This window comes from Cervus canadensis, chromosome 11, assembly GCF_019320065.1.
Source record: "Cervus canadensis isolate Bull #8, Minnesota chromosome 11, ASM1932006v1, whole genome shotgun sequence".
NCBI classification, from domain to species: Eukaryota; Metazoa; Chordata; class Mammalia; order Artiodactyla; family Cervidae; genus Cervus; species Cervus canadensis.
This window is the reverse complement of record NC_057396.1, coordinates 71827578-71850803: the sequence shown is the minus strand read 5'-3', so window position 1 is coordinate 71850803 and position 23226 is coordinate 71827578. Positions and strand designations below refer to the sequence as shown.

At 45.3% G+C, this 23226-nt stretch overlaps 1 protein-coding gene across 1 annotated transcript in view; it reads right to left on the bottom strand.

The window, feature by feature from the left end:
- PTPRJ (protein tyrosine phosphatase receptor type J) overlaps positions 1–23226 on the bottom strand; it is a 168677-nt gene that overhangs the window by 30597 nt on the left and 114854 nt on the right. The window contains exons 2-8 of the mRNA XM_043481151.1: positions 17258–17279; positions 15961–16110; positions 13130–13330; positions 10291–10512; positions 9138–9365; positions 7148–7414; positions 3396–3653 (exon numbers count right to left, since the gene is read on the bottom strand). Of these exons, the coding sequence (XP_043337086.1) occupies positions 3396–3653; positions 7148–7414; positions 9138–9365; positions 10291–10512; positions 13130–13330; positions 15961–16110; positions 17258–17279 (1348 nt within the window). The remainder of the gene's footprint in view (positions 1–3395; positions 3654–7147; positions 7415–9137; positions 9366–10290; positions 10513–13129; positions 13331–15960; positions 16111–17257; positions 17280–23226) is intronic.

Sequence of the window (23226 nt, the reverse complement as noted above, 5' to 3'; positions counted from 1 at the left end):
TGAAATGGAGAGCTGATACTACGTGGGGGCACTTGAGGCTGGAGTGATGGAGGCGGAAGAGCACACATCTCCTCATCCCCACAGCGGGGTCAGAAGTGAAACTACCCAGAGTGCTCCGGGCCCTGCACTCAGACCATCTCACCTCCACCCACTGGACCAGCAGCAATAATGTAATTGCACAGAATTTTTTTTTTTTTTTTTTAAGATATTTTTTACGTGGGCCATCTTTATAGTCTTTATTGAATTTTGCAGTAGTAAAATAAACAGTGCAATAGTTATCGTCTGAACCATTTGTAAGCCTACAACTCAGCAGCGTTAATTACATTCACAATGTGGTATCACCATCATCACTGTCTAAACACAAAGCGTTTCATGATGCCCAGCACAAACTCTGCTCCCATGAAACAAGAACTTCTCATTCCTCCCTTCTCCCCACTCCTCTATTCTATCTTCTGTCTCTATGAATGTGCCAATTCTAGGCACCTCACATAAGTGGATTTACATGGTAGTTGTTCTTCTATGTCGGGCTTTATTCACCTAGCGTAATGCTTTCAAGGTTTATTTACACTGTAGCACGTCTCGGTACATCATTCCTTTTATGGCTAAATAATACTCTACTGTGGGACTTCCCTGGTGGCTCAATGGTAGAGAATCCACCTGCAATGCAGGAGACTCTGGGACTCGATCCCTGGGACAGGAAGATACCCTGCAGTAGGAAAGGGCAACCCACTCTAGTATTCTTGCCTGCAGGATCCCATGGACAGAGGAGGCTGGTGGACTACAGTCTACGGGGGTCACAAGAGAGTCGGGCACAGCTTAGCAACTAAAAAACAACTATTCTATTATACGGATATAGCACATTTCATCTGCTGGTGGACACTTGGCTGCCTCCACCTTTTAGCTATTGTCAATCATGCTAGTATGAATGTTGGTGTACAGAAATAAGTTCAAGTCCCTGATTTCAGTTCTTTTAGAAATACATATACATGTAAGAGTAGAATTGCTGGGTCATCCAGTACTTGCTTCCCTTTTTCAAAATTGCCCTTAATGCTGTTACATTGATTCTCCCCCAATAACAGCAAACATTGGTCAATAATAGAATTGGTAATGTCCTAAGAGTCTAGTGCCTTATTATAACTCTTCTTGATTACCATTCATTGGGACAATTATAGGCAATAGTACAAGAGATGCCTTCTCCTTACGAATAGTCCTAAATGACTTTTGCAGTTGCTCCATATCGAAGTGCAGTCACACTGTGGTTAAGACCTCAGTCTTCAGAGTCAGACAGAGCCCAGTTCACTACCTTGTCACCCTGGGCCAGTTACTTAAGTTCACAGAGTCCCCATTTCCTACTCTATAACATAGAGACGATAATAGTACCTACCTCACAGAGTTGTGTTCAAAAGGTTTAAATACAAAGGCTGAGGGCCCAGCACTTTGTAGACCCCCAGTACATAATGTTATTATTGCATTAAATCCTGGGCATTGGCAAGTCACACAATATTAAAGAGACCCAAATTGTGATCCCCTTACCATTAGCTACATTCTCAAAAAAAGATAAAAAATGTATATGTTGATACTGTAACCTAATCTCAAAAATCTAATCTGAAAATCAGACTTGAAAAGGAATTATGCACTTCATCTGAGGGATGCGCTTCAGCAATTCCCTTATTTTGGAAGTAGATCTTCCAAATAACCATCAATGCTTAACCCAACAGAGTTGAGAAAACCCACACAAGAAGAATCTCAAGAGCCCAACTGATTTCACACATGGCTCACGCAATCAGTCTCATTTCTTTACTCTATCCTTCTGCAGAAAGGATTTCAACTCCCCTGCAATCCAAGATCAAGGATACTGGATGCTCTCCAAGCTTTCCCAAAAATTTCATTTCAAATTTCAAAGGTAACAATAATGAATAATGAATTGTTTTCATGAAATACTTTTATCAACATCAAGCAGCCTCATAGAACTAACAAGACCATTGCATCACAATATTGTTCATGAAAGACTGTCAATGATCTACCTGTCCAACAACAGGCAAGTGGTCAAACAATTTATAATACATCCAGACCAGCAGTCTGGACCCCTTTACTGTCTGAAAAATTATTGAGGCTCTCAGAGGATTTTTATTTATTTAGGTTATATATATGTATGCTGTAACAGAACATTTTTAATGAGGAAATGCTTAAAACATGAGAATACAAAAGCATACATTCCATGAGCCAACAGAAAAATGATGCCATCCCATGTCACACTGCATCTGGGAAACTCCACTGTACACTTACCATGAGAGATTGAGAGTGAAAAAGCCAAATAGTATTCTAGTAGTATTATGATAATAATCTCTCACAGACTCCCTTGAAAGAGTCTAGGGGACCCCCCAGAGATCCCCGGACCACACTTTGAGAACCACTGATCTAACCAAGCGGTCAGCAAACTTTTTCTATATGGACCACGGAACAAATACCCTAGGTTTTGCAGGCCATGTATTCTCTGTTGCAACTATTCGTTTCTAGCACGAAAGAAGTCGTAGACTTTATATAAAGAAATGAGCATGGCTGTGCTCAAATAAAGCTTTACTTATTAAAAAAAAAACAGGCAGTGAGCCAGATTTGACCCACGGACCATTATCTGCAGACTCCTGATTTGGACACCGGAATGCCAGGCAGGTATTAAAATTAATCTGCAGGAATATTTATGCTGATAAGGAAGAAGAGTCATAATAAACTTGAATAGAAAAAAAAGCAGATTTTAAACAACACATGTAGAGGCTTTTAATACTTGTTAAAATAAATATATACCTTTATATATCTTAAAATTCTAGAAGAGCAGTCCCCAACCTTTTTGGCACCAGGGACTGGTCTCATGGAAGACATTTTCCCACAGACAGGGTAGAGGGGTGGTTTGGGGATGATTTCCATAAAGAGCACGCAACCTACATCCCTCGCATGCGCAGTTCACGGGCGGGTTCACACTCCTATGAGAATCTAATGCCGTGGCCGATCTGACAGGAGGTGGAGTTCAGGCAGTAAATGTGAGCGATGGGGCGTGACTCCTTCACCCACCACTCACTTCTCGCTGTGCAGACTGGTTCCTAACAGGCCACAGATACGACCAGCCTGTGGCCCAGGGGTTGGGGACTCCTGTTCTAAAACATCATGCATCAAAAGCTATTAGTGATTATCTCTGGCTGTTGGTTTACAGGTGATTTTTATTTTTGCTTATCTGTATTTTAGATAATGAATATGCATTGCTGTCATTAGCAATTTTTTAAAAGGTCTTTATTAGATAATTAAAAGAAGAGCAATATTTGGAAATTTTGACATGTAAGGTTTATACTGATTCCCCTTGAGAAACGTAACTAATTTACAGAAAATACAGCCTATTTGCTTACCAGTTCTATTGAAAACTGTTTGGAAATCCCCTTTAATCCCATTTGGTCCTAGTGGATATATGTCAAAACGATATATGGTTCCAGGATATAAGTCACCAATGACAATACTTTGTTCGGCGGTGGTGACGGTTTGAGATTCTCCAGCTTCATGAGGTGTGATAAGTATCTCAAAGGAATGAGAGTCATTGCTCTTCCACGCTAAGCCAATTTCCCTTGTGCTGACACTTGTCACTCTAAAGTCAGAAACTGGACTGGGAGCTGTGGATAGAAAGCAAATGACTAGATTAAGAATCTATTTCTCCAGAAGACAAGGGTGCCTGAATCTCACAAAATATTTACACAGAGATTAAATGTACACTTGGTAACATCCGACCTCTCTTTTCCTCTTCTTTTTATCATCTACAACAGAAGCCCCTTAGGAACTCATGTTTCTAACCATCAAGAGAACAATTGGCCACAGGAGTTCAGACACTGGTTAAGTTGTACAAAGTCATTCAAAGGAAATGAGAAGAGGTGTGAATTCCCGAGGGTTCGGGGCTCAGACTCTGGTGTGGGACCCTGGCCACTCTCAGCTGTCTTATCTCGCATACAACACTTAGCCACCCAGTCTTTTTCTAACGATGTACAGCAGAAGGTGCTGTTGACCCCCAAAATTCATCCCCCTCCATTTTCTTTAAACATACACTCACAGATTTTTAGCAATGTACGTGACTCTTGGAGATTTTTAAAAAATTACATTTCCCAGCCTCCCTTGCAACTAGCCATGTGACTAAGTTCTGGCCAATGGGATGTGAGTATAAGAACAATATGGCTCCTAAGAAGCACCCTTCAAGGGTGGAGCCCTATTTTCTATCCTTTCTCCTCCTTGTAGCTGAACTGTGGGTGTGATCCCTGGACTCAGGCTACCTGGCTCTAGAACCACCAGTGTGGCAGTGGCTGCAGCCTCCTGATGCCCAGCAAGCAACTCCGTACATTCCGAGAGCCAACAACTACAGCAGGGCGCTGACTGGGACTCTGCGGGGGATTCCTGGTGGGGAGTTCTGCACCCTTAGGCTGGGAGTCATTTCTGGGTCCCAGCCTAGACCCTGCACCTCACATGTTATGAGCTGAATTACATCCCCTCAAAATTCTTATATTGAAGTCCTAACCCGCAGTACCTCAGAATCTGACTATACTTGGAGATAGGGTTTTTAAAGAAGTGTTTAAGGTAAAATGAGGCCATTAAGGGAGGTCCTAAATCAGAACAATTAGTATCCTTATAAGAAGAAATTAGAAGGAACTATGTTCAATATCCTGTGATAAACCATAATGGAAAAGAATATAAACATGTTTAACTGAGTCACTTTGCTATACAGCAGAAGTTAAATACAACATGGCAAATCAACAGTATTTCAATAAAATAAAATAAAGAGGTGATTGGGACAGGCATGCGCAGACCAAAGGACAATCACGTGAAGAAACAGGGAGAAGCTGGTCATTACAAAACCAAGAAGGTAGATCTCTGAAGAAACCAACCCTGAATCACTTGATCTCAGACTATTCGCCTCCACACTGTGAGAGAGCAGATTTCTGCTGTGAAAGCCTCCCAATCTGCGGTGCTTGTTATGGCAGCCCTAGCAAATTAACACACCAGCCCTTCCAATGATTCTATAAACTCTCAATTCCCAAGATTAGATCCTTCTCGGCTTCAAATAGCTCACAGCCTCTCAGCCATAAAAAGGAACGAATCTGAGTCAGCTGTAGTGAGCTGAGTGAACCTACAGCCTGTTATACAGGGTGAAGTGAAGTCAGAGAAGCAAGTATCGTACATTAACACATGCACATGGAATCTAGAAAAATGGAACTGGTGAACCGAGTAGAAAACGGACTTGTAAAAAAAAAAAAAAAAAACGAAAAGAAAATGGACTTGTGCACACAGTGGGGGAAGGTGGGGTGGGCCAGACTGAGAAAGACATAAATATACTATCATGTGTAAAATAGTTAGTTAGTGGGAAATTGTTATATAACACAGGGAGCCCAGGCAGCCTGGCACTCAGGGATGACCCAGAAAGATGGGACAAGGAGAAGAGAGGGAAGCTCAAGAGGTAAGGGGTGTGTGTGTGTGTGTGTGTGTGTGTGAAACCATGACTGACTCTTGTCGTTGTACAGCAGAAACCAACACAACACTGGAAGCAATTGGGGGTGTGTGTGTGTGTGTGTGTGTGTGTGTGTGTGTGTGTGAAACCATGACTGACTCTTGTCGTTGTACAGCAGAAACCAACACAACACTGGAAGCAATTGTGTGTGTGTGTGTGTGTGTGTGTGTGTAACCATGACTGACTCTTGTCGTTGTACAGCAGAAACCAACACAACACTGGAAGCAATTTTCCACGAATTAAAATAAAAAACGAAAACACTGCAGTGAGCTCGCGGTTTCTGCTCCTCGCTCTGAGCCAAGCTAAGGCTCTACCATCCCGTGCTCAGCGCCGGGCTGCTTTTACAGTGACAGACAAACAAACTCCTGTCTTGGATACTTGGGGAGTTTGTTACTCACGGTGAACTTAATCTTAACAGAGAGATTAAATATTTAAAAAAAAAAAAAAAGTAGAAGAAGAAAAGGAAGCAGATTTCATTTATTCCAAAGACAGAGTCAGAAGACGTTTGTAAGAACACCCAAGGTGTGCATTGCGGGAAGCATCAGACACTCGAATAAAGCATTCTGATGGGTCCAGAGCCAGGCACCCCTGGATTCAAGTCCCTGCCGTGCCGCTTGCCAGCTCTCTGGTCTTAGGCAAATTCTTCAGCCATGTTGGGCTGTAGGTTTTTCATCTACCCACTACAATATTGTAAAGTAATTAGCCTCCAACTAATAAAAATAAATGGAAAAAAAACAAAAAAAAACGGGATCCTGTTTGGGGAAGAATGGATACATATAGAGGTATGGCTGAGTCCCTCTGCTATTCACCCAAAACAATCAGAACACTGTTAATCAGCTATGCCCCAATACAAAATAAAAAGTTAAAAAATTAAATTAAATTTTTAAAAAAACAGGGATCCTAACAGCTACCATGAAGACCCCTGTGATACATGCAAAGCCCCTGGCACAGTGTGATACCAATATCATTGTGTAATATTAATACACTATATTATTATATTACTCTACTGGTAGACCATTATTGTTTTAATTATTGGACCTTCTTTGGAACAGAAAGGTTTTTATTTGCTGCCAATCAGCTTATCTTTAAGAGAGACTCGAATGAGAAGGAAAAAAACAGATATAGCTGCGTCCTGCTTCACTATTTTGTCAACATCCAAAGGACAAAGGGATGTGAATATCCAGGTTCCTCTCATCTCCGCAGACCATCTGCTCCCCGTCTCCACCATGCTAGGATGGTTGTCACCAGCACAGACTGGAGCTGAGACAGCCCAGCTGTCTGATCCCACCTCAGACACTTATGAGGTGTGATACCTGCCCACAGCATCTCTCTCAGCCTGGAATTCCTCATCCATAAAATGAGGCCAATGCCAACCACGTCACAGATGTGTGAACATTAACAGAGACGGCACAAGGAAAGCATGTCACGCAATGCTGGGCGGGTGGGCAGGGTCAATCAATGGTCACCATTATAGGATCTAAAATCTTGAAGGTGGTTAAGAGTCCCCGTGGGCCCACACACTGAACTGTGCATCCCTCGAAAGAGAAACAGAGCTTGTCCTGCACCTGACACACAGCCAACAGGAAGAAAGGCTAGCTAAGCCATGAGTGGACTCACGCGTGTAAACCTGGATGAAGCCTGGCGTGCCCTCGGAACCGTCATCGAGGAAAGGATACACCGTGATGTTGTACAAGGTGCTTGAGCTGAGTGCAGTGATGACGGCATGAGTCTCCTGGACTGTGAAATTGAAGGAAATTGTCTCGCCCACAACTTGTATCTTGTAGGTATAGACTGAGGATGACTCATTATCATTGATTTTCCAGGTCAGGGTCAGGCTGGTGGCACTGATGTTCACAACTTCCATGTCAAAAACCTGACTGGAATCTGTGAAGACATAAGAGGAGTTAACCACCACCAGGATGGCCAGGTCAGAGAGAGAGAGACAGGGAGAGAGATGCAGTCATCAAGGCATCCAATCCAAGAAACACTCTCAGCAATTCTTCCTGTTGTACACCATTTAACACAACAGACCCAAGTGTAGACAGGGTCCCAGCAAAAGTCAGACAGCATCTTCAGTGAAGAAACAACCTGGCTAATTGCAACTGCATAGTTTACCCTTCATTCTCCCTGTTAAGTTGACTCTTAAGAGATGCAATAGATGCCTCAAACCACAACATGGACTCTACACACGCCCGTCTAGGGGCTGGGTGACCCCAAAAGGTCTCAGGCATATATCCATCCAAGAATTAACACTATCTACATGATCAAGTAAAGATCACAGACTTTTGCATGAGGCAAGTCTGGGTTCCAAGGTCAGCTGTAACTTAAATAGCCTGGTAGATCTTAGAAAAATCACTGAACTCAGTTTTCCTCATCGACAAAAAAACAAACCAAGATAACAACCGTAACTCCAGGAAAGATAACACAAGAGTGATAGTCATTCATCGCTTGTCCACCCCATCCTCCCGATCCACCCTCTGTCCCCCCGCCTGCTCTGCATCCCTGCAATGCGGACCCCCGCACACAGCGTCACTGGGGCACTCTGCTGGGTGACTTGGAACCAGGTTCCACCAATGAGGGAAACAGGCAGGCTACTGGGGGGCTGGAGGAGGAAGCAATTGGAGCCTTCTTCTCGCCACCTCCTGTCCTGGGTCACCAGGTCCAGTGTGGTCCAGCCCTCCAGCTTCCTGGCTGCTGCTCGGTGTTCTGTCCTTGGTCCTCCAGCCTCCACCCTCCTCCCTCTGTTCTATGGATCTATGACAGCCTTCCAGAATAGATATATTGGGGGGGGGGGGGGGCGCGTTGTTTGCTTGTTTTAGTTTTTATTGGAATATATTTGATCAATAATGTGTTAGTTTCTAATGTGCAGCAGAGAGACTGCCATGCAAAAGAGATATATTTTTGGATAAGATAACCTGAGTCAGTCTGTATTGCCGGCAAACAAGCCCCCGAAGGCTACAAGGCTACAGCATTCGTTTCTGAACCCACGGAGCATGGCTGGGTGCTTTTCCCTGTTTTTTCACCTGGATTCCCCTTCTGTTCTGAAATTTCCTGAGCGTCAGAACCATGCATTTCTTTATGCCCTCATTAGCACTAATCCAAAAAGTCTCCAAAACTGTTCAGTTTACAGAATAAGAGTGAGGACAGATTCTAGGTAAAAAGCAGCAGCGTGGGTGTCAGCAAGGGACACGGGAAGGCCAGTATGCCTTTCAAGTTTAGGTCAAAAAAGAAGACTCATTTTCTCCTCTCGGGGGAAAATACTTAGACAACGTGGACAAAATGAATATTAATTTTCAAGAGAAAAACCTACGAGAATGGGCCTCCCTGGCCCGTATACAGAGCTAAAAAGAAAGAATAAGGGAGCCCCTCGCATCCGCACATAGTAGCCGCTCAATACGCGGGGATGGGCGTCAAGGAAAAGAAGAGCCTGGGCCACAGCGCTCAGAAGAAACTCACTGGACCTGCTCTGTCCAAAATCTCTTCCAGAAAATTCCCTCCAACCACAAAACGACCTCTGAAGCAAGAGATCACGCAGGACCAGAATCACAGGAGACAAACTTTGCATTAGGAAACTCTGGCTGAAGCCATTTTACAAAATTCCACGTACTTGTCTTGAACTCTACATCCTGGGGCTGTCCTTCAGCACCGTTAAGCGCTTGGGGATAGACTGTGGCCGTGTACCGTGTGTCAGGCTTTAACCTGAGAAGCAGGACTTCCACGGCGTCCTGGGCCAGAGAAGGGTCAGAGGACGAGGCTGCAGGTTTCAGTCGGTATTTGTACCCAGGGGCCGCGGGACCCGGAGGGGGCTGCAGCAAGCTGTCTGTGTAGCCGGCATCTGTTTGAAACACAAAAGGCAAAGACATGACCTGAGACCAAAGTGCATTCCTGTGTGCTTTCAGCCGCTGCCCTCCCCACCAAAGGACGCCACATCAGACAGTGCCCACAGCTGGGATTCTGCAAACACCCGTTCCCCTTCTCTCCCAGAAAGACAGCCATGCTCCTGGAAGGAGCCTGATATTTGTAAGCAATGGCTTAGGGGTGTCTGTGTGTGTGTATTGACTGATTCATCGACTGTGTGATACACGTGGGATCTTAGTTTAACAATCAGGAACTGAACCCACGCTCCCCAGCGTTGCAAGGTGGCTTCTTACCCACTGACCTGCCAGGGAAGTGCCAGGAGCCTCATTTTCGGAGCGTATTTTGCATTGTACTTTTAGCACAGGTGTGTTAAGCCACTCAGTTGTGTCCGACTCTTTGCGACCCTACGGACTATAGCCCGCCAGGCTCCTCTGTCTATGGGATTCTCCAGGCAAGAACACCAGAGTGGGTTGCCATTTCCTTCTCCAGGGGTTCTTCCCAACCCAGAGATTGAACCCGGGTCTCCCTCATTGCAGGCAGACGCTACCATCTCAGCCACCAGTGAAGACCAGGTAGCTTCACAGATATACGTGCTTTTCTCTCCAAAGCAGCAGCTATTTGCATCTCTCCCCAACTTCTTCCAAGAACCCATCTTCTCCCACCCAACTCCAAACATGAATTTAAAGGGACAACCCCATGATTCACACTGGGCTAAGCAGAGCCCCACTCAAGGCATTCTCTCCCTGGACCAGACCCCTGCGGAGAGAGGGTAAAACAGGCAGAACTGCTGGACCAGGGGGAAGGAAGGCCGGTTAAAAGAAAAGAAGCAGGAAGAGAGACCAGAGTCACCTCATCTCTTCCTTCAAGGCCTTGTGGGTCAGAAGCCCACTTCTGTGACTCACCCAAGCCATTTTCTGTCTCATTTGATCCTAAAGGATACACAGTGACCATGTACTGACTCCCCGGCTTCAGGCCAGAAATATTGACCATTAAGTTTTCAGTCGACTCCTGGCTTCCTTTAAGGAGCATCCGGCAGGTGTCCATGATGTTATCATTCTTCCAGGTAAGAACCACATGAGTCACACCCACGAAGGCAGCACGCAGATCCGTAACCGGACCAGGTCCTATTTGAAAAACACAGTGTGGGCACCGATGAAAAGGTGCCTGGAGTCACCTTCCATTGTGAATGACTGGGGGCACCGACGTTTCAATGGGGCCCACTAAAAATACTTCCTTTATGTCAGAGTCCAGTGCAATTCTATCGCTTCACAGTGGGGAGAAAACTTGTCATTATGCAGGAAAAAGGAGAAAAGGATGAACCTGAAAGCCATAACGTTTTAGTATCGGAACTATTCTCCAAGACAGTTAACTCCTACCGTGATTTAATACTCTTTTAAATTGCCCTTTTAAACAGCAGCTTTTAATATTTGTTTCAGATATCAGGAAGAAGCATCCAAAAAAGTGCCCATGTGCTACATCTAAAGGTCTCAATTCCAGATAATACAAATATGTCATAGTACCAACACATTTCAACTGAGACGCTCATCCCTGTATTCCAACCCCAAGAGGGATTTTCTGAAGACTTCCTATCTATACTAGCCCCCTACCATCCTTTCTGTCACTTTATTTGGCTGATTGTGACCGAAACCAAACCACGTTGGCCAAGATGACATCCACATCCTTCGGTCTTCTTCAGTCTAACTCTCTCCCAACTGAGCTATTTCGGCGAGGCTTCCTTCGGTCTTGAGATGAGAGCATGAAGATTCAAGATGGCAGGGTGACTCACTCAAGAACGCAGGGCATACTTGGAGCACTGGGGAACTAGAACCCGGGGCTCCAGCTTTAAGCACGGGGCTGCAAAGAGTCAGACGCGACTTAGCAACTAGACAGTAACAGCAGCGCTGCAGGCGGAGCCACAACCCTGCCTGAGGAGCCTAAACTCAGAGATACTGGCATGGATGCCTGTCAGGCCCTATCCAGCTCTGAGGCGAGCTGGTCCATTCCACGACTTTATTCTTCATGTCAAACGTTGTCCGAGGCCAAGATTTCTAAACTGGGTCATGCAGGTGTCTTTTTTAAAGAAATGGAACGTGAATAAACCAGCCGGCTCAGTGATCTGGGTGACCGCGATGGACACCGCTGCACCGCGGCGCTCTGGAGTCAGGCTCCTGGGCGCCCGCCACGTGGTGCTCAGCGACCCCAGGAGCGCAGGAGAAACCCAACCTCTCAGCATTACAGAGTCTTCCTCTGTAGCCCTCAAGGTTACTGTGAGGGCACTCTGATGTATTAGGGGCAGCTAAGCACATTGAGAAGACTCATTGGGAAAGACCCTGATGCTGGGGAAGATTGAAGGTGGGAGGAGAAGGGGGCGACAGAGGATGGGATGGCTGGATGGCATCACCGACTCGATGGACATGAGTCTGAGCAAGCTCCGGGAGCTGGTGATGGACAGGGAAGCCTGGCGTGCTTCAGTCCATGGGGTCGCAAAGAGTCAGACACGACTGAGCGACTGAACTGAACTGAAGCACACAGTACATGCTCAATAAACAGCAGCTGATAAACATACCCTTGGCCTCGGGGGCCGTAAGCTGGAGTGAGGCACCTCAGCCCGAGCTGGGTGCTTCGGGCCACCTGGTCACCTCCCCGTTCCTATAGTCACCAACTCTGTGTCACCTCATCCCATTACCAACTCTAAACCCTGCTTTCTTCTTCCTCCTCCACTCTCTTCCGTCTCCCCTCTGCCCCGTCCTTCTTTTCCTCTCTCTGTCACAACACGGTGAAGCTTTCCTGCAGCTTTTGTTTTCTCTAAAACTGCTCTGAGGACCTCCAGGGGCTGTTTGAAGGTGCCGGTGACACTGCGTCCCTGTAGCTCCTCTTTCTTCAGTTCTTTTCAGTTTCTGGGCCCCTGGGCAACATTTTATTTAAAGAAATAATTTCCTGGCTTGAAGAAAAACCACGTTCAAAACCACTGGTTTCGCACTGGCTTGCTTTGTGTGCAGAAGGAGCTGCTCCAGGTGGTCACTTCAAGCCATGGGCTCAAGAGGTCAGCGTCCCACGGCTCCCACCAGCCAATGACATCACAGTCCCTCCAGATCAGAACACCAACACAGGACCTCTTTTTCTGAATTCTGTATTCTTCTGAGCTTAAAAAAAGCATCTCAACTCTTTTTTATGTTTTTGGTTCTTTTCAGCTTTTAAAAAAAAAAAGCTGTTATTTGCAATTATAACAGGTGGTTCAGGGTACTGATACCTACGCTAAATAAAAATCTAAGTTTAATCCAATGTCACTGGGCTCTTGTTGCATTTGAAGCATATACTCCTCTATAAAGTATCCAAACTTTCATGCCCAACAGAAGCTTCTGGGAATACAAACACAACATCAACTTTCCTGGGGAGCTTAAAAGAAGCCAAGTAGTTACCGACAGCATCAAGACACATTTCTAACAGGGTCCCTACTCCCAAGTCTTAGCAGAAAAGTAAGTATTCACCAAAAATAATGAAAGATTTTTAAAAAAACCAAACAGTTGGCAACAGTTAAAATATCCCAAAACACACAGGACCTTAGTATTAAATGACCCTGCCACCTGAACTCCTGGGCTTGAAACCACATAGAATCTTTCCTCATCTTCCACAGTCAACAAAAATCAATCTCTTTCCAGTAGGCAACTTGAATGGACAAGGCTCTAGGATACGGGATGAGAAGGACAGTTCATGATCCTTCCTGGGCGCTACCCATCTTACCTACTGTGGTATCTCCTGAAGTCCCATTGCTTCCTGGACTTGAGTCCGTGCTGTTATCACCTGTCTGATTTGCAAAGCTCATCTGCTGATTCTCATTCATACTCTTTACGCCACCCATGGAATTAGAAGCAGTTGTGTTGTTTTTCCAAGTTGGGGTCACACTGGTTGGACTGATGGTAACAGCTTTCATAGGACTGGAGTCTATTTTAATATTGTTTCCAAAAAAAAAAAAAAGAACAGAAAAAACATTATTTTTCAAAAAGAAATATAAGAGTAAGGACTATTCTGTATATCTACTTTCCAGAAGTGAGTTTTGCAACTATAAAATTTCATTTCTCTTTATTTGCCTCCTGGACTTCCCTCCAACAAAATACATTTAGATTTCCATGTATTTAGATAGACAGACATATACATACATGTGTACATATATGTATATAATACATACATATGTGTCAGTGAAACAGAAGGCTACAAAATAAAGATAAAAATAAGCATGGACCTAGATATTCACACTGAGTGAAGAAAGTCAGACAGAGGAGAAATATTGTATGACATCCCTTACACATGTGGAATCTACAAAACGGAAATATCCACAGACTTGGAGAACGCACTTATGGTTGGCAGGGAAAGGAATGGGGAGAAGGGATAGTTGGGGAGTTCAGGATGGCCACATACACAGGATGTATTTAAAAGGAATAACCAACAGGGACCCACTGTATAGCACAGGGAACTCTGCTCAATGTTATGTGGTGGCTTGGACGGGAGCGGAGTCTGGGGGAGAATGGATACATGGCTGAGTCCCTTGGCTGTTCATCTGAAATTGTCACAACATTGTTTGTTAATCAAATATATACCCCAATACAAAATAAAAAGTTTTTTTTTAAAGATAAAAATAATAGAGTTTGGCCTTGTTGGCTACAACTTGAACATGGAGTTAAATCTGTTCAGAAGCTGACCTGAGATGCTAAATGCATCCATCTCCGATGTTCAGAAAACACTGCTTATGGAGAGGTGTGTACACTACATGGTCCCAAGGACCCTGCCAAGGTGCCGTGAACACATTTTCCCATGTATGCGTCATAACAACTTCATGAAGGAGGCCAGGGCACCATTTTAAGAAGGAAAGAAACGTGTTAAGACCTAAATTTTGATTCACACAGGGATTCTGGGAAGATTTTAGAAAAGCAAGTTCTTTTTTTTTTTTTTTTGGCCATGCCTCCTGGCACGTGGGACCTTTAGGTTCCCGGACCAGGGATCAAACTTGTGCCCTCTCCAGGGGAAGTGTGCAGTCCTAACCACTGGACCGCCAGGCAATTCCTGAAAAGCAAGTCCTTAATTTTCGATAGTTCAGCAAACAAAGTACATCTTAAAACATCTTTTAAAAATATGTGTGTATATGTATGTATTTTTGGTGATAAAGATGAAGAACCTGAGGTCTAAGAGGACCAATGAGGGACTCACCCAGTGGTCCAGTGGTCAAGACTCCGGGCTCCCATGGCAGGGGGCACAGGTTCCATCCCCGGCTCAAAGGGCCAGGGGCTTCCCTGCTGGCTTAGTGGTAAAGACTCCACCTGCTAATGCAGGATATGCCACTTCGATTCCTAGATTCCCTTCAAGCCCAACCAACCTCAATAAATTACTTAGTATTTCTTTTAGGGACTTCCCTGGTGGCTCAGATGGTAAAAGCGTCTGCCTACAATGTGGCAGACCCAGGTTTGATCCCTGGGTTGGGAAGATCCCCTGGAGAAGGAAATGGCAACCCACTCCAGTATTCTTGCCTGCAGACCAATGGCTGGAGGAGCCTGGTGGGCTACAGTCCATGGGGTCGCAAAGAGTCAGACACGACTGAGCGATTTCACTTTCACTTTCTTGGGGAACTAAGATCCCACAGGCTGTGTGGTGAGGGCAAAAACATAAATCAATAAACGAAGAGGATAACTAGCCCTGGGTCACATAGTGAGATAGTGACAGACCCAGGAAGCAAAGCTGGGACTCCGATTTTCAGTCTGGGCTCTTAACCACTACACCATTGGGGTGCTGCTCAGAGAGCAGAGAGAAAGACAAGTGTTAAACAGCTGCCAGGGGAGGCAGGCTACGGTGCCAAGAATGGGGAGCAAAGAGATAAAAGCAGTTACATTTTACTACTGAAGCCTAGATGAAGCAATCTTGAACACAGTGCCCACATGAAAATACTGATATTCTCCAAAACCCACAACCCACCCCAAAGGTCTTGCTCATGTGTTTGTACTTTTTGGCAGCAGGTACATTTTAGGAATCAGTGAACAAAAATGGACTGGAATGGGCAAATTGAACTCAGATGACCATTATATCTACTACTGTGGGCAAGAATCCCTTAGAAGAAATGGAGTAGCCGTCTAGTCAACAAGAGAGTCCGAAATGCAGTTCTTGGGTGGAGTCTCAAAAACGACAGAATGATCTCTGTTGTTTCCAAGGAAAACCATTCAATATCACGGTAAGCCAAGTTTATGCCCCAACCAGTAATGCTGAAGAAGCTGAAGTTGAACGGTTCAATGAAGACCTACAAGGCCTTCTGGAACTAACACCCAAAAAAGATGTCCTTTTCATTACAGGGGACTGGAATGCAAAAGTAAGAAGCCAAGATTGAAGGCAGGAGGAGAAAGGGATGACAGAGGATGAGATGGTTGGATGGCATCACCAGCTCGATGGACATGAGTCTGAGCAAGCTGTGGAAGTCAGTGAAGGACAGGGAAGCCTGGCACGCTGCAGTCCATGGGGTCACAATGAGTCAGACACGACTGAGCGGCTGAGCTGACTGGAGCCATTTGAGAGGGTGAGAGAATAGTGCATACCCGGACCCAGGGGTGAAGACGTCCTGCTGTCTGCTAGAGTAAGCTGGCCATTCGAAGCCGCTCCAGTTGTCGTTACAAGGTCTTCCCATGCCGGGGTCCATGGACTCTCCCTGGCTATAGATGACAATGTAGTCGAATTGCAGCCAGTGCCTAGAACACAGGAAAGAAAAACAAAATGCAGGCCAATAAAACGGCACCCCCCACCACCACATACAGGCTGTACAACAGACTTTTAACTGTAAGTTTTTTAATGTATCATAGTTCTTTCACCTCCCCTCCCCCACTTTACAATATGGCCTCTACACACAGATGTTTTTCTTCTTTTGCACCAGTGACTCAAGCCTGTGCAAGGAACCTACCAGCTTATTTACCAAACTGATTAACAAGGAAGAGAAAGCAACTGCAGAACTCTTCCTATTGTTTGCACAGGCTTTGCATAATTACTGTTATTAAGTGAGATTCTCTTTATTAGAAGGTTTCAGCAAGGTCTGCCCCCTTTGCATGACACTGTGAGAACATTCTAAGAATTTTATCTCTATGGTTCACAGGCTGAGATTTTACCAACCGGGGAAAAACAAAAGTAGTCCTTGAACTTTGATGACAGACAAAAGCCACCGATTTTTATTTTTCAAAGAGGTACATTAAAAATTTACTAAATACTATTCATTTTATTTCTTATAGAAGTGAATAATGATCAAAAAAAATTAGTGAGGACATAACCCCAGAGTAAATAGTGCTTTCAACTGAATATATTAAGTTCCATTAAAAATTTACTATAGCAACCCCATTTTTCTCATTTTACTATAGACCAGGGAGGACTTCAATGGACCAGGAACTAATTAGCAACTGAGACTCAGCCCTCCACAAGAAAACACAATATACAGGAGGCTACATCTTGTTTTCCAAAGATTATATACAAAACCTGTACACCATTTTAAAAGTCATGGGGTGATGCAGCAAGACAAGAAAATACTTACAGGGTAACAGGGCATGAAATAAATATACATCATACTGCATTATAAAAATTAAGTTGTCTTAAAAAAAAAAACACCCACAAATATAGGCTAGAAAAAAAATCACAGAAGAAAAATTCGATGTGTCAGGGTTGCACAACTGATCAAATTTTTTCTTTCATTTGCTGTTTCCACCCTCACCCCACTTCCAAAGAAATATTGGAACCAAGCGAGTTTTAGCAAATTAGCATGTTCTGTGATTTTTCACGGTCCTGTTAATATTGGTGCGTCCATTAGGGGGCAGTAGTGAAAAACACAAGAGCAGAGTGGGAAGTGGTACTTACCACAGTCATCTGCGCACAGGATCTGTAACAGAAAAAGAAAACGGAAGTCAGTAGATTCCTTCAGCCAGGGCAAACTGCAAATCAGAAATAAAGCAGATGAAAATTTAATGACTGGGGTGGGCTGTTGAGAAAAGCATTTAAGCAAAGGCCTGCCGGCCAGGGTTAGGGTGTGAGGTCATTGAACGTGGGGATTCAGGGTAAGCGCCAGCCATCTGCAAACAATGGATGAACTCAGTTATACGGAGAGCAGACGGCTGTTGGCTACGCAGCACTTCTTCCCCTGGAAACATCCAATAAGAGCAACTCCCCAGGTCCGCGCTCCTTCCCGTCACTACACTGTACTTTGAGGCAGAAGGACATTGCAACAGGAGTTGAGATTCTCTGGATCAAAAGAAAGAAAGCAAAGCCATCCCCACCCCCATCGCCCCTTCCCCAGAGCCACTCTGGGTCGAGAACGGAGGATATGAAGCCAGACGTGTGGCAGCAGAAATGCACCGCGCTAGAGATGTTCATTGTGCAAAAGTTCATCTTCTATCAGGAGGTGGCAGGAATCTTTTTAAAAATCACACGGCAAAAGGCTTTGTGAAGAATAAACGTTTGAACCAGAGGGGGTCTCCATCTGCCATCTGTACAGATCCCTGAGGATCCTCAAAGATATTTATCAAGTCCCTATTATTTCCCCACACTTTAAAAGCCTAAAATAATTCAAGATTGTTCAATCTGTTGTTTAGTAAATCACACCTTTCTGGTTAATGGGATATTTCCAACTACAGCCCTTGTAAAGTGGAAAATAATCAAAAGGGACTCCAGTGGAAAAAATGTCCTCAAACCTCCCATCACACTTAGAATAAAATGCAAACTCTTAACCACAGCCTACAGGTTCCTTCTGTCATCACCTCTCACGCCCTTTGCAATGTTCTTGAAGCTGGTTCTCCCCTGGAGCCTTTATGCACTGATTCCCTTCTCCAAAAACACTCTGCCCTCACCCCCCACCCCGCTGTCCAGACCTTCCCAGATGGTGCCACCTCTTTACGGAGCCTGTGTCCCACCAGCCGATGGAAACGAGCCCCATTCACACTGCGTGACTGGTGAGTTTCCTCCCAGCCTTCACCTCAATTATCGTCAGTCTCCTCCAACTGAAATGTACACTCCAGGAGAACAGAAATTGCATCTGTGCCCATGCCTAGAATATTACACACAGTAGGCACTCAATATGTGTCATGGAAGGAAAGAATAAGCCTCTCATTTTGCAGAGGAGCCAATCTCTAAGGCCCGGCGAAGGGAATGATTTGCCCAAGGTTCCACAGCAAGGACAAGGTCAAGGCCAGTCAGGTCCCAGGAGCCCGATCACTCAGTGCCGTATTCCTCCCACTTATCCCACAAGTTTGCGCTTATCAAATGGAGAAAACAAGAACATTCGTTCTCGTCTCATGAGATAGGTGGGCAGAAGGGGGCCTGGCCCCAGCCCTGTCTCCCAGTGAGCCAGGCACCAGTACTCAAAGGAATCCAGCATTCCCCCTCTCCTCACTCCCCGCCAGCCTGTGGGACGGGATGCCAGGGGGCAGGAGTGGGGAGGCAAGGGGTGGGCGAGCCCTGTGGATTTCCCTTCCTGCTCACACCCCACTCTCGAACTTTCCATCCCCACCACCACCAGGTACCCTTCAACCCGCCTCATCTCAGGCCTAAACGTTTCCAGCTCACCTTCCTCCCTCCAGCCTTCGGCCCTCCCTCTATGCTCTGCCGCCTTCCACATCGTCCAGGATGGACCACAGGAGGGAGAAAAAGGAGGAAGAGGTCACTAGGTAAGCAGCACAGGGCAGTAAACTTTTTCTTTTGCCCCAGAGTTGGAAAACATTAAACTACATCACTTTGTGACCCTAGGATGGCACGTCCCAGCCCTTTACAATGTTACTATCTCTCTGCCTGGGCATCTGTGTGCTGTGTCCTCACCTGGAAGCCATTCAATCATCCATCCACCCCACCAAGTATTGCCTAAAGCAATAAAGATCTGGGCCCTGTCTTGAAACTGTTTGCAGAAAAGTAAGGGAAATGAGACACAAGGCTCCGCGTCTCGGGGGCCATGGCGGAGCGAGGGAGGGAGGGGGACGGATGGAGTGTGCCCTGGGGTGGGTACCACCTGCTGAGGGAAGTCAGGGGAGGCGCACGTGAAGGGGAAGAGCGTCTGTGCATGTCAGTCTGGGTCCTCTGCAGTCCGAGACTCAGCAGACACTGCCTGGCTGCTGGTCACGACTCAGGACAACATGTCAAAGAGCTCTGAGTTCTACAGATGAAATTCCAAGAATCACAGTCATGGCCAAACGCAAGTTTTCCAAGATTAGAGTCGTGCTTTTGACTCTGTATTCTCAATGCCTTTGGCCCAATACGCACAGAGCACTGTTCTAAGTGCTTTCGGATACTAACTCATTCACTCTTCCAAACAGCCCTAAACGGGAGGCACTGGTCCCTGCTGGCTACGGCCACCAGGATCTGAGCCCAGGCAGCCTGACTCCCGTCTGCGTACCAAACCACCAGCTCCACTAGCTTCCAACGTGAAGAAACTGGCAAGAAATGTACCAGAACTAAGGGAAGGTTTCAACATTAACTTCAAAAGATACTCTCTGTGCGCTTCTTTGGCAAATCCAGGTACAGTTTCTCCTGGCAACCCTCCCAGAGAAGACCTTAATGCCAGGTGTACACACCAGCTGGCATCTCTTTGAGGCTCATGATGAAACAGCAGCTAGACTGACATCACCCTAGCTCATGTGGCTTCACGTCTTTCCCAGCTTCATTCCCTCACGTTGACCTCACTGGGCCAAATGAAGCATCATCAGCTTAGTCCTTGCCTTAAGACTCAGGGAATCTAAAGGCTGCAGGCTAAAACGAAGGACGAGGGTACCTAAGAGAAATCTGCAAGGGGTCTCTTGGGGGAAAGCGTCTTCTCTAATAAAAAGGAAATGCATGGAAGGAAATACCATCCTGCTTTGCTGGACTTCAGCAGATCTGGCCATGATGCTTGGAGCTGCTGCAGCCTCTATGTGACAAGGAGGGAAGAACTCACCCAGCAGCTGAGGATGGCTGATGTGGGGAGAGAGAGAAAACACCCGGACCCTTGCACTGCCAAATCAAGCAATTCGAGACTCTACTTCCAGACTCCTTGACTTCTTAACCCCTTTTTATTTAACTACTTTTGTTTGGGTTGTCTAAGAGTTGTTCCAAAAGAACACCATTTGGAACACTAGTTGACGCTATAATGAGCACAAAGCTAGATGACTAATTTTCACACTAATCTTCATTTTTATAGAAAAAGAAAGTGAAAGGTCAGTGACCTGTCATCCAGGGTTACCAAGCTGGTCAGTGAGAGGAGGCGGCCAGTCCAGGTCTGCCAGGCCCCCTTTTTGCACTGACCACAGGGCAAAAAGACCCTTGCAAACAACACCCCACAAGATTCATGGCATGGGGGACACCTTATGAGCACTTTTTAAAAGAATACAATCAACAGAAAGGGCTTCCCCATTGACTTAGCAGATAAAGAATTCACCAGCAATGCAGGAGGCACAGTTCAATCCATGGGTTGGGAAGATGCCCTGGAGAAGGAAATGGCAACCCACTCCAATCTTCTTGCCTGGGAAATCCCACGGACAGAGGAGCCTAGCGGGCTACAATCCAAAGTGTTACAAAGAGTCGGACACGACTGACCACAGTCCCTCTCATTCCAGTCATTCAATCAACAGAAAGCTCCCCTTTCTAAACTTAGCTCAGAGCACAGCTGTGCCTGGGGGTGAGAGGGGAGAAAACCAGTTTCCACAGATTCCTACACTGAGCACCAGAGTTAACTGCAGAAAAGGGAAGCGGGGACGACTTTCCGGCAGTGACAACTAAGCATGGTGACGAGAAGGACTGCCGCTCCTTCCCCTTCTAGGGCACCAGAAGGCACTGGGGGTTGCTCGTCCAGAAGGACTGTACAGAAACCGTCCTGCCTGCAAGTTGTCGCTGTTCTTCCGTTACTAAGTCGTGTCTGACTCTTTGTGACCCACGAACTCCAACACGCCAGGCTTCCCTATTCTTCACTGTGGAGTTGGCGCAAACTCACGTCCATTGAGTCAATGATGCTCTCTAACCAAGTCATCCTCTGTTGCCCCCTTCTCCTCCTGCCCTCACTCTTTCCTAGCATCAGGGTCTTTTCCAAAGAGTTGACTCTTCGTATCAGGTGCCCAAAGTATTGGAGCTTCAGCATCAGTCCTCCCAATGAATATTCAGGGTTGACTTCCGTTAGGATTGACTGGTTGGATCTCCTTGCAGTCCAAGAGACTGTCAAGAGTCTTCCCCACCACCACAATTTGAAAGAATCAATTCTTCAGCCTTCTTTATGGTCCAACTTGCACATCCATACATGACTACTGGAAAAACCATAGCTTTGACTAGATGGACTTTTGTCAGCAGTGATGTCCCTGCTTGTTAATATGCTATCTAGGTATATTAAAGTCATAGCTTTTCTTCCAAGGAAAGCATCTTTTAATTTCATGGCTGCAGTCACCTTCTGCAGTGATTTTGGAGCCCAAGAAAATAAAATCTGTCACTGCTTCCACTTTTTCCCATTTGATTTGCCATGAAGTGATGGGACCAGATCCCATGATCTTAGTTTTTTGAATGTTGAGTTTTAAGCCAGTTTTTTCACTCTCCTCTTTCACCCTCATCAAGAGGCTCTTTAGTTCCTCTTTGCTTTCTGGAACTAGACTGTTATCATCTGCATATCTGAGGTTATTGATATTTCTCCCGGCAATGTTGATTCCAGCTTATGCTTCATCCAGTCTGACATTTTGCATGATGTACTCTGCATAGAAGTTAAATAATCAGGGAGACAGTATACAGTCTTGATGTACTCCTTTCCCAATTTTGAACCAGTTTGCTGTTTCATGCCCAATTATAATTATTGCTTCTTGGCCTGCATACAGCTTTCTTAGGAGGCAGGTAAGGTAGTCATTCCAGTCTCCTTAAGAATTTTCCACAGTTAATTGTGATCCATAGAGTCGAAGGCTTTAGCGTAGTCAAGGAAGCAGAAGAAGATATTTTCCTGGAATTCCCTTGCTTTCTCTATGATCCAATGCATGTTGGCAATTTGATATCTGGTTCCTCTGCCTTTTCTAAATCCAGCTTGTACATCTGGAAGTTCTCAGTTCACATACTGTGGAGGGCTAATTTGAAGAATTTTTAGCATTACCTTGGTATCATGTGGTAGTTTAAGCATTCTTTGGCATTGCCATTCTTTGAGATTGGAATGAAAACTGATCTTTTCCAGTCCTGTGGCCACTGCTGAGTTTTCCAAATTTGCTGGCATATTGAGTGCAGAACTTTCGCAGCATCATCTTTTAGGATTTGAAAGAGCTCTGCTGGAATTCCATCACCTCCACTAGCTTTGTTTGTAGTGATGCTTCCTAAGGCCCACTTGACTTCACATTCCAGGATGTCTGGCTCTAGGTGAGTGACCACAGCAGTGTAGTTATCTAGGTCATTAAGACCTTTTTTGTATAGTTCTTCTGTAGATTTCTGCAACTTCTTCTTAATCTCTTCTGTTTGTCCATACTATTTCTGTCCTTTATTGTGCCCATTCTTGCATGAAACGTTCCCTTGGTATCTCTTAATTTTTCTTGAAGAGATCTCTAGTCTTTCCCATTCTACTGTTTTCCTCTATTTCTTTACATTGTTCACTTAAGAAGGCTTTCTGATCTCTCCTTGCTATTCTCTGAAACTCTGCATTCAGTTGGGTATATCTTTTCCTTTCTCCTTTGCTTTTCGCTTCTCTTCTTTTCTCAGCTATTTGTAAGGCCTCCTCAGACAACAATTTTACCTTTTTGCATTTTTCTTTGGAATGGTTTTGGACACTGCTTCCTGTACAGTGTTACAAACCTCCATCCATAGTTCTTCAGGCACCCTGTCTACCAGACCTAATTTCTTGAGTCGATTGGTCACCT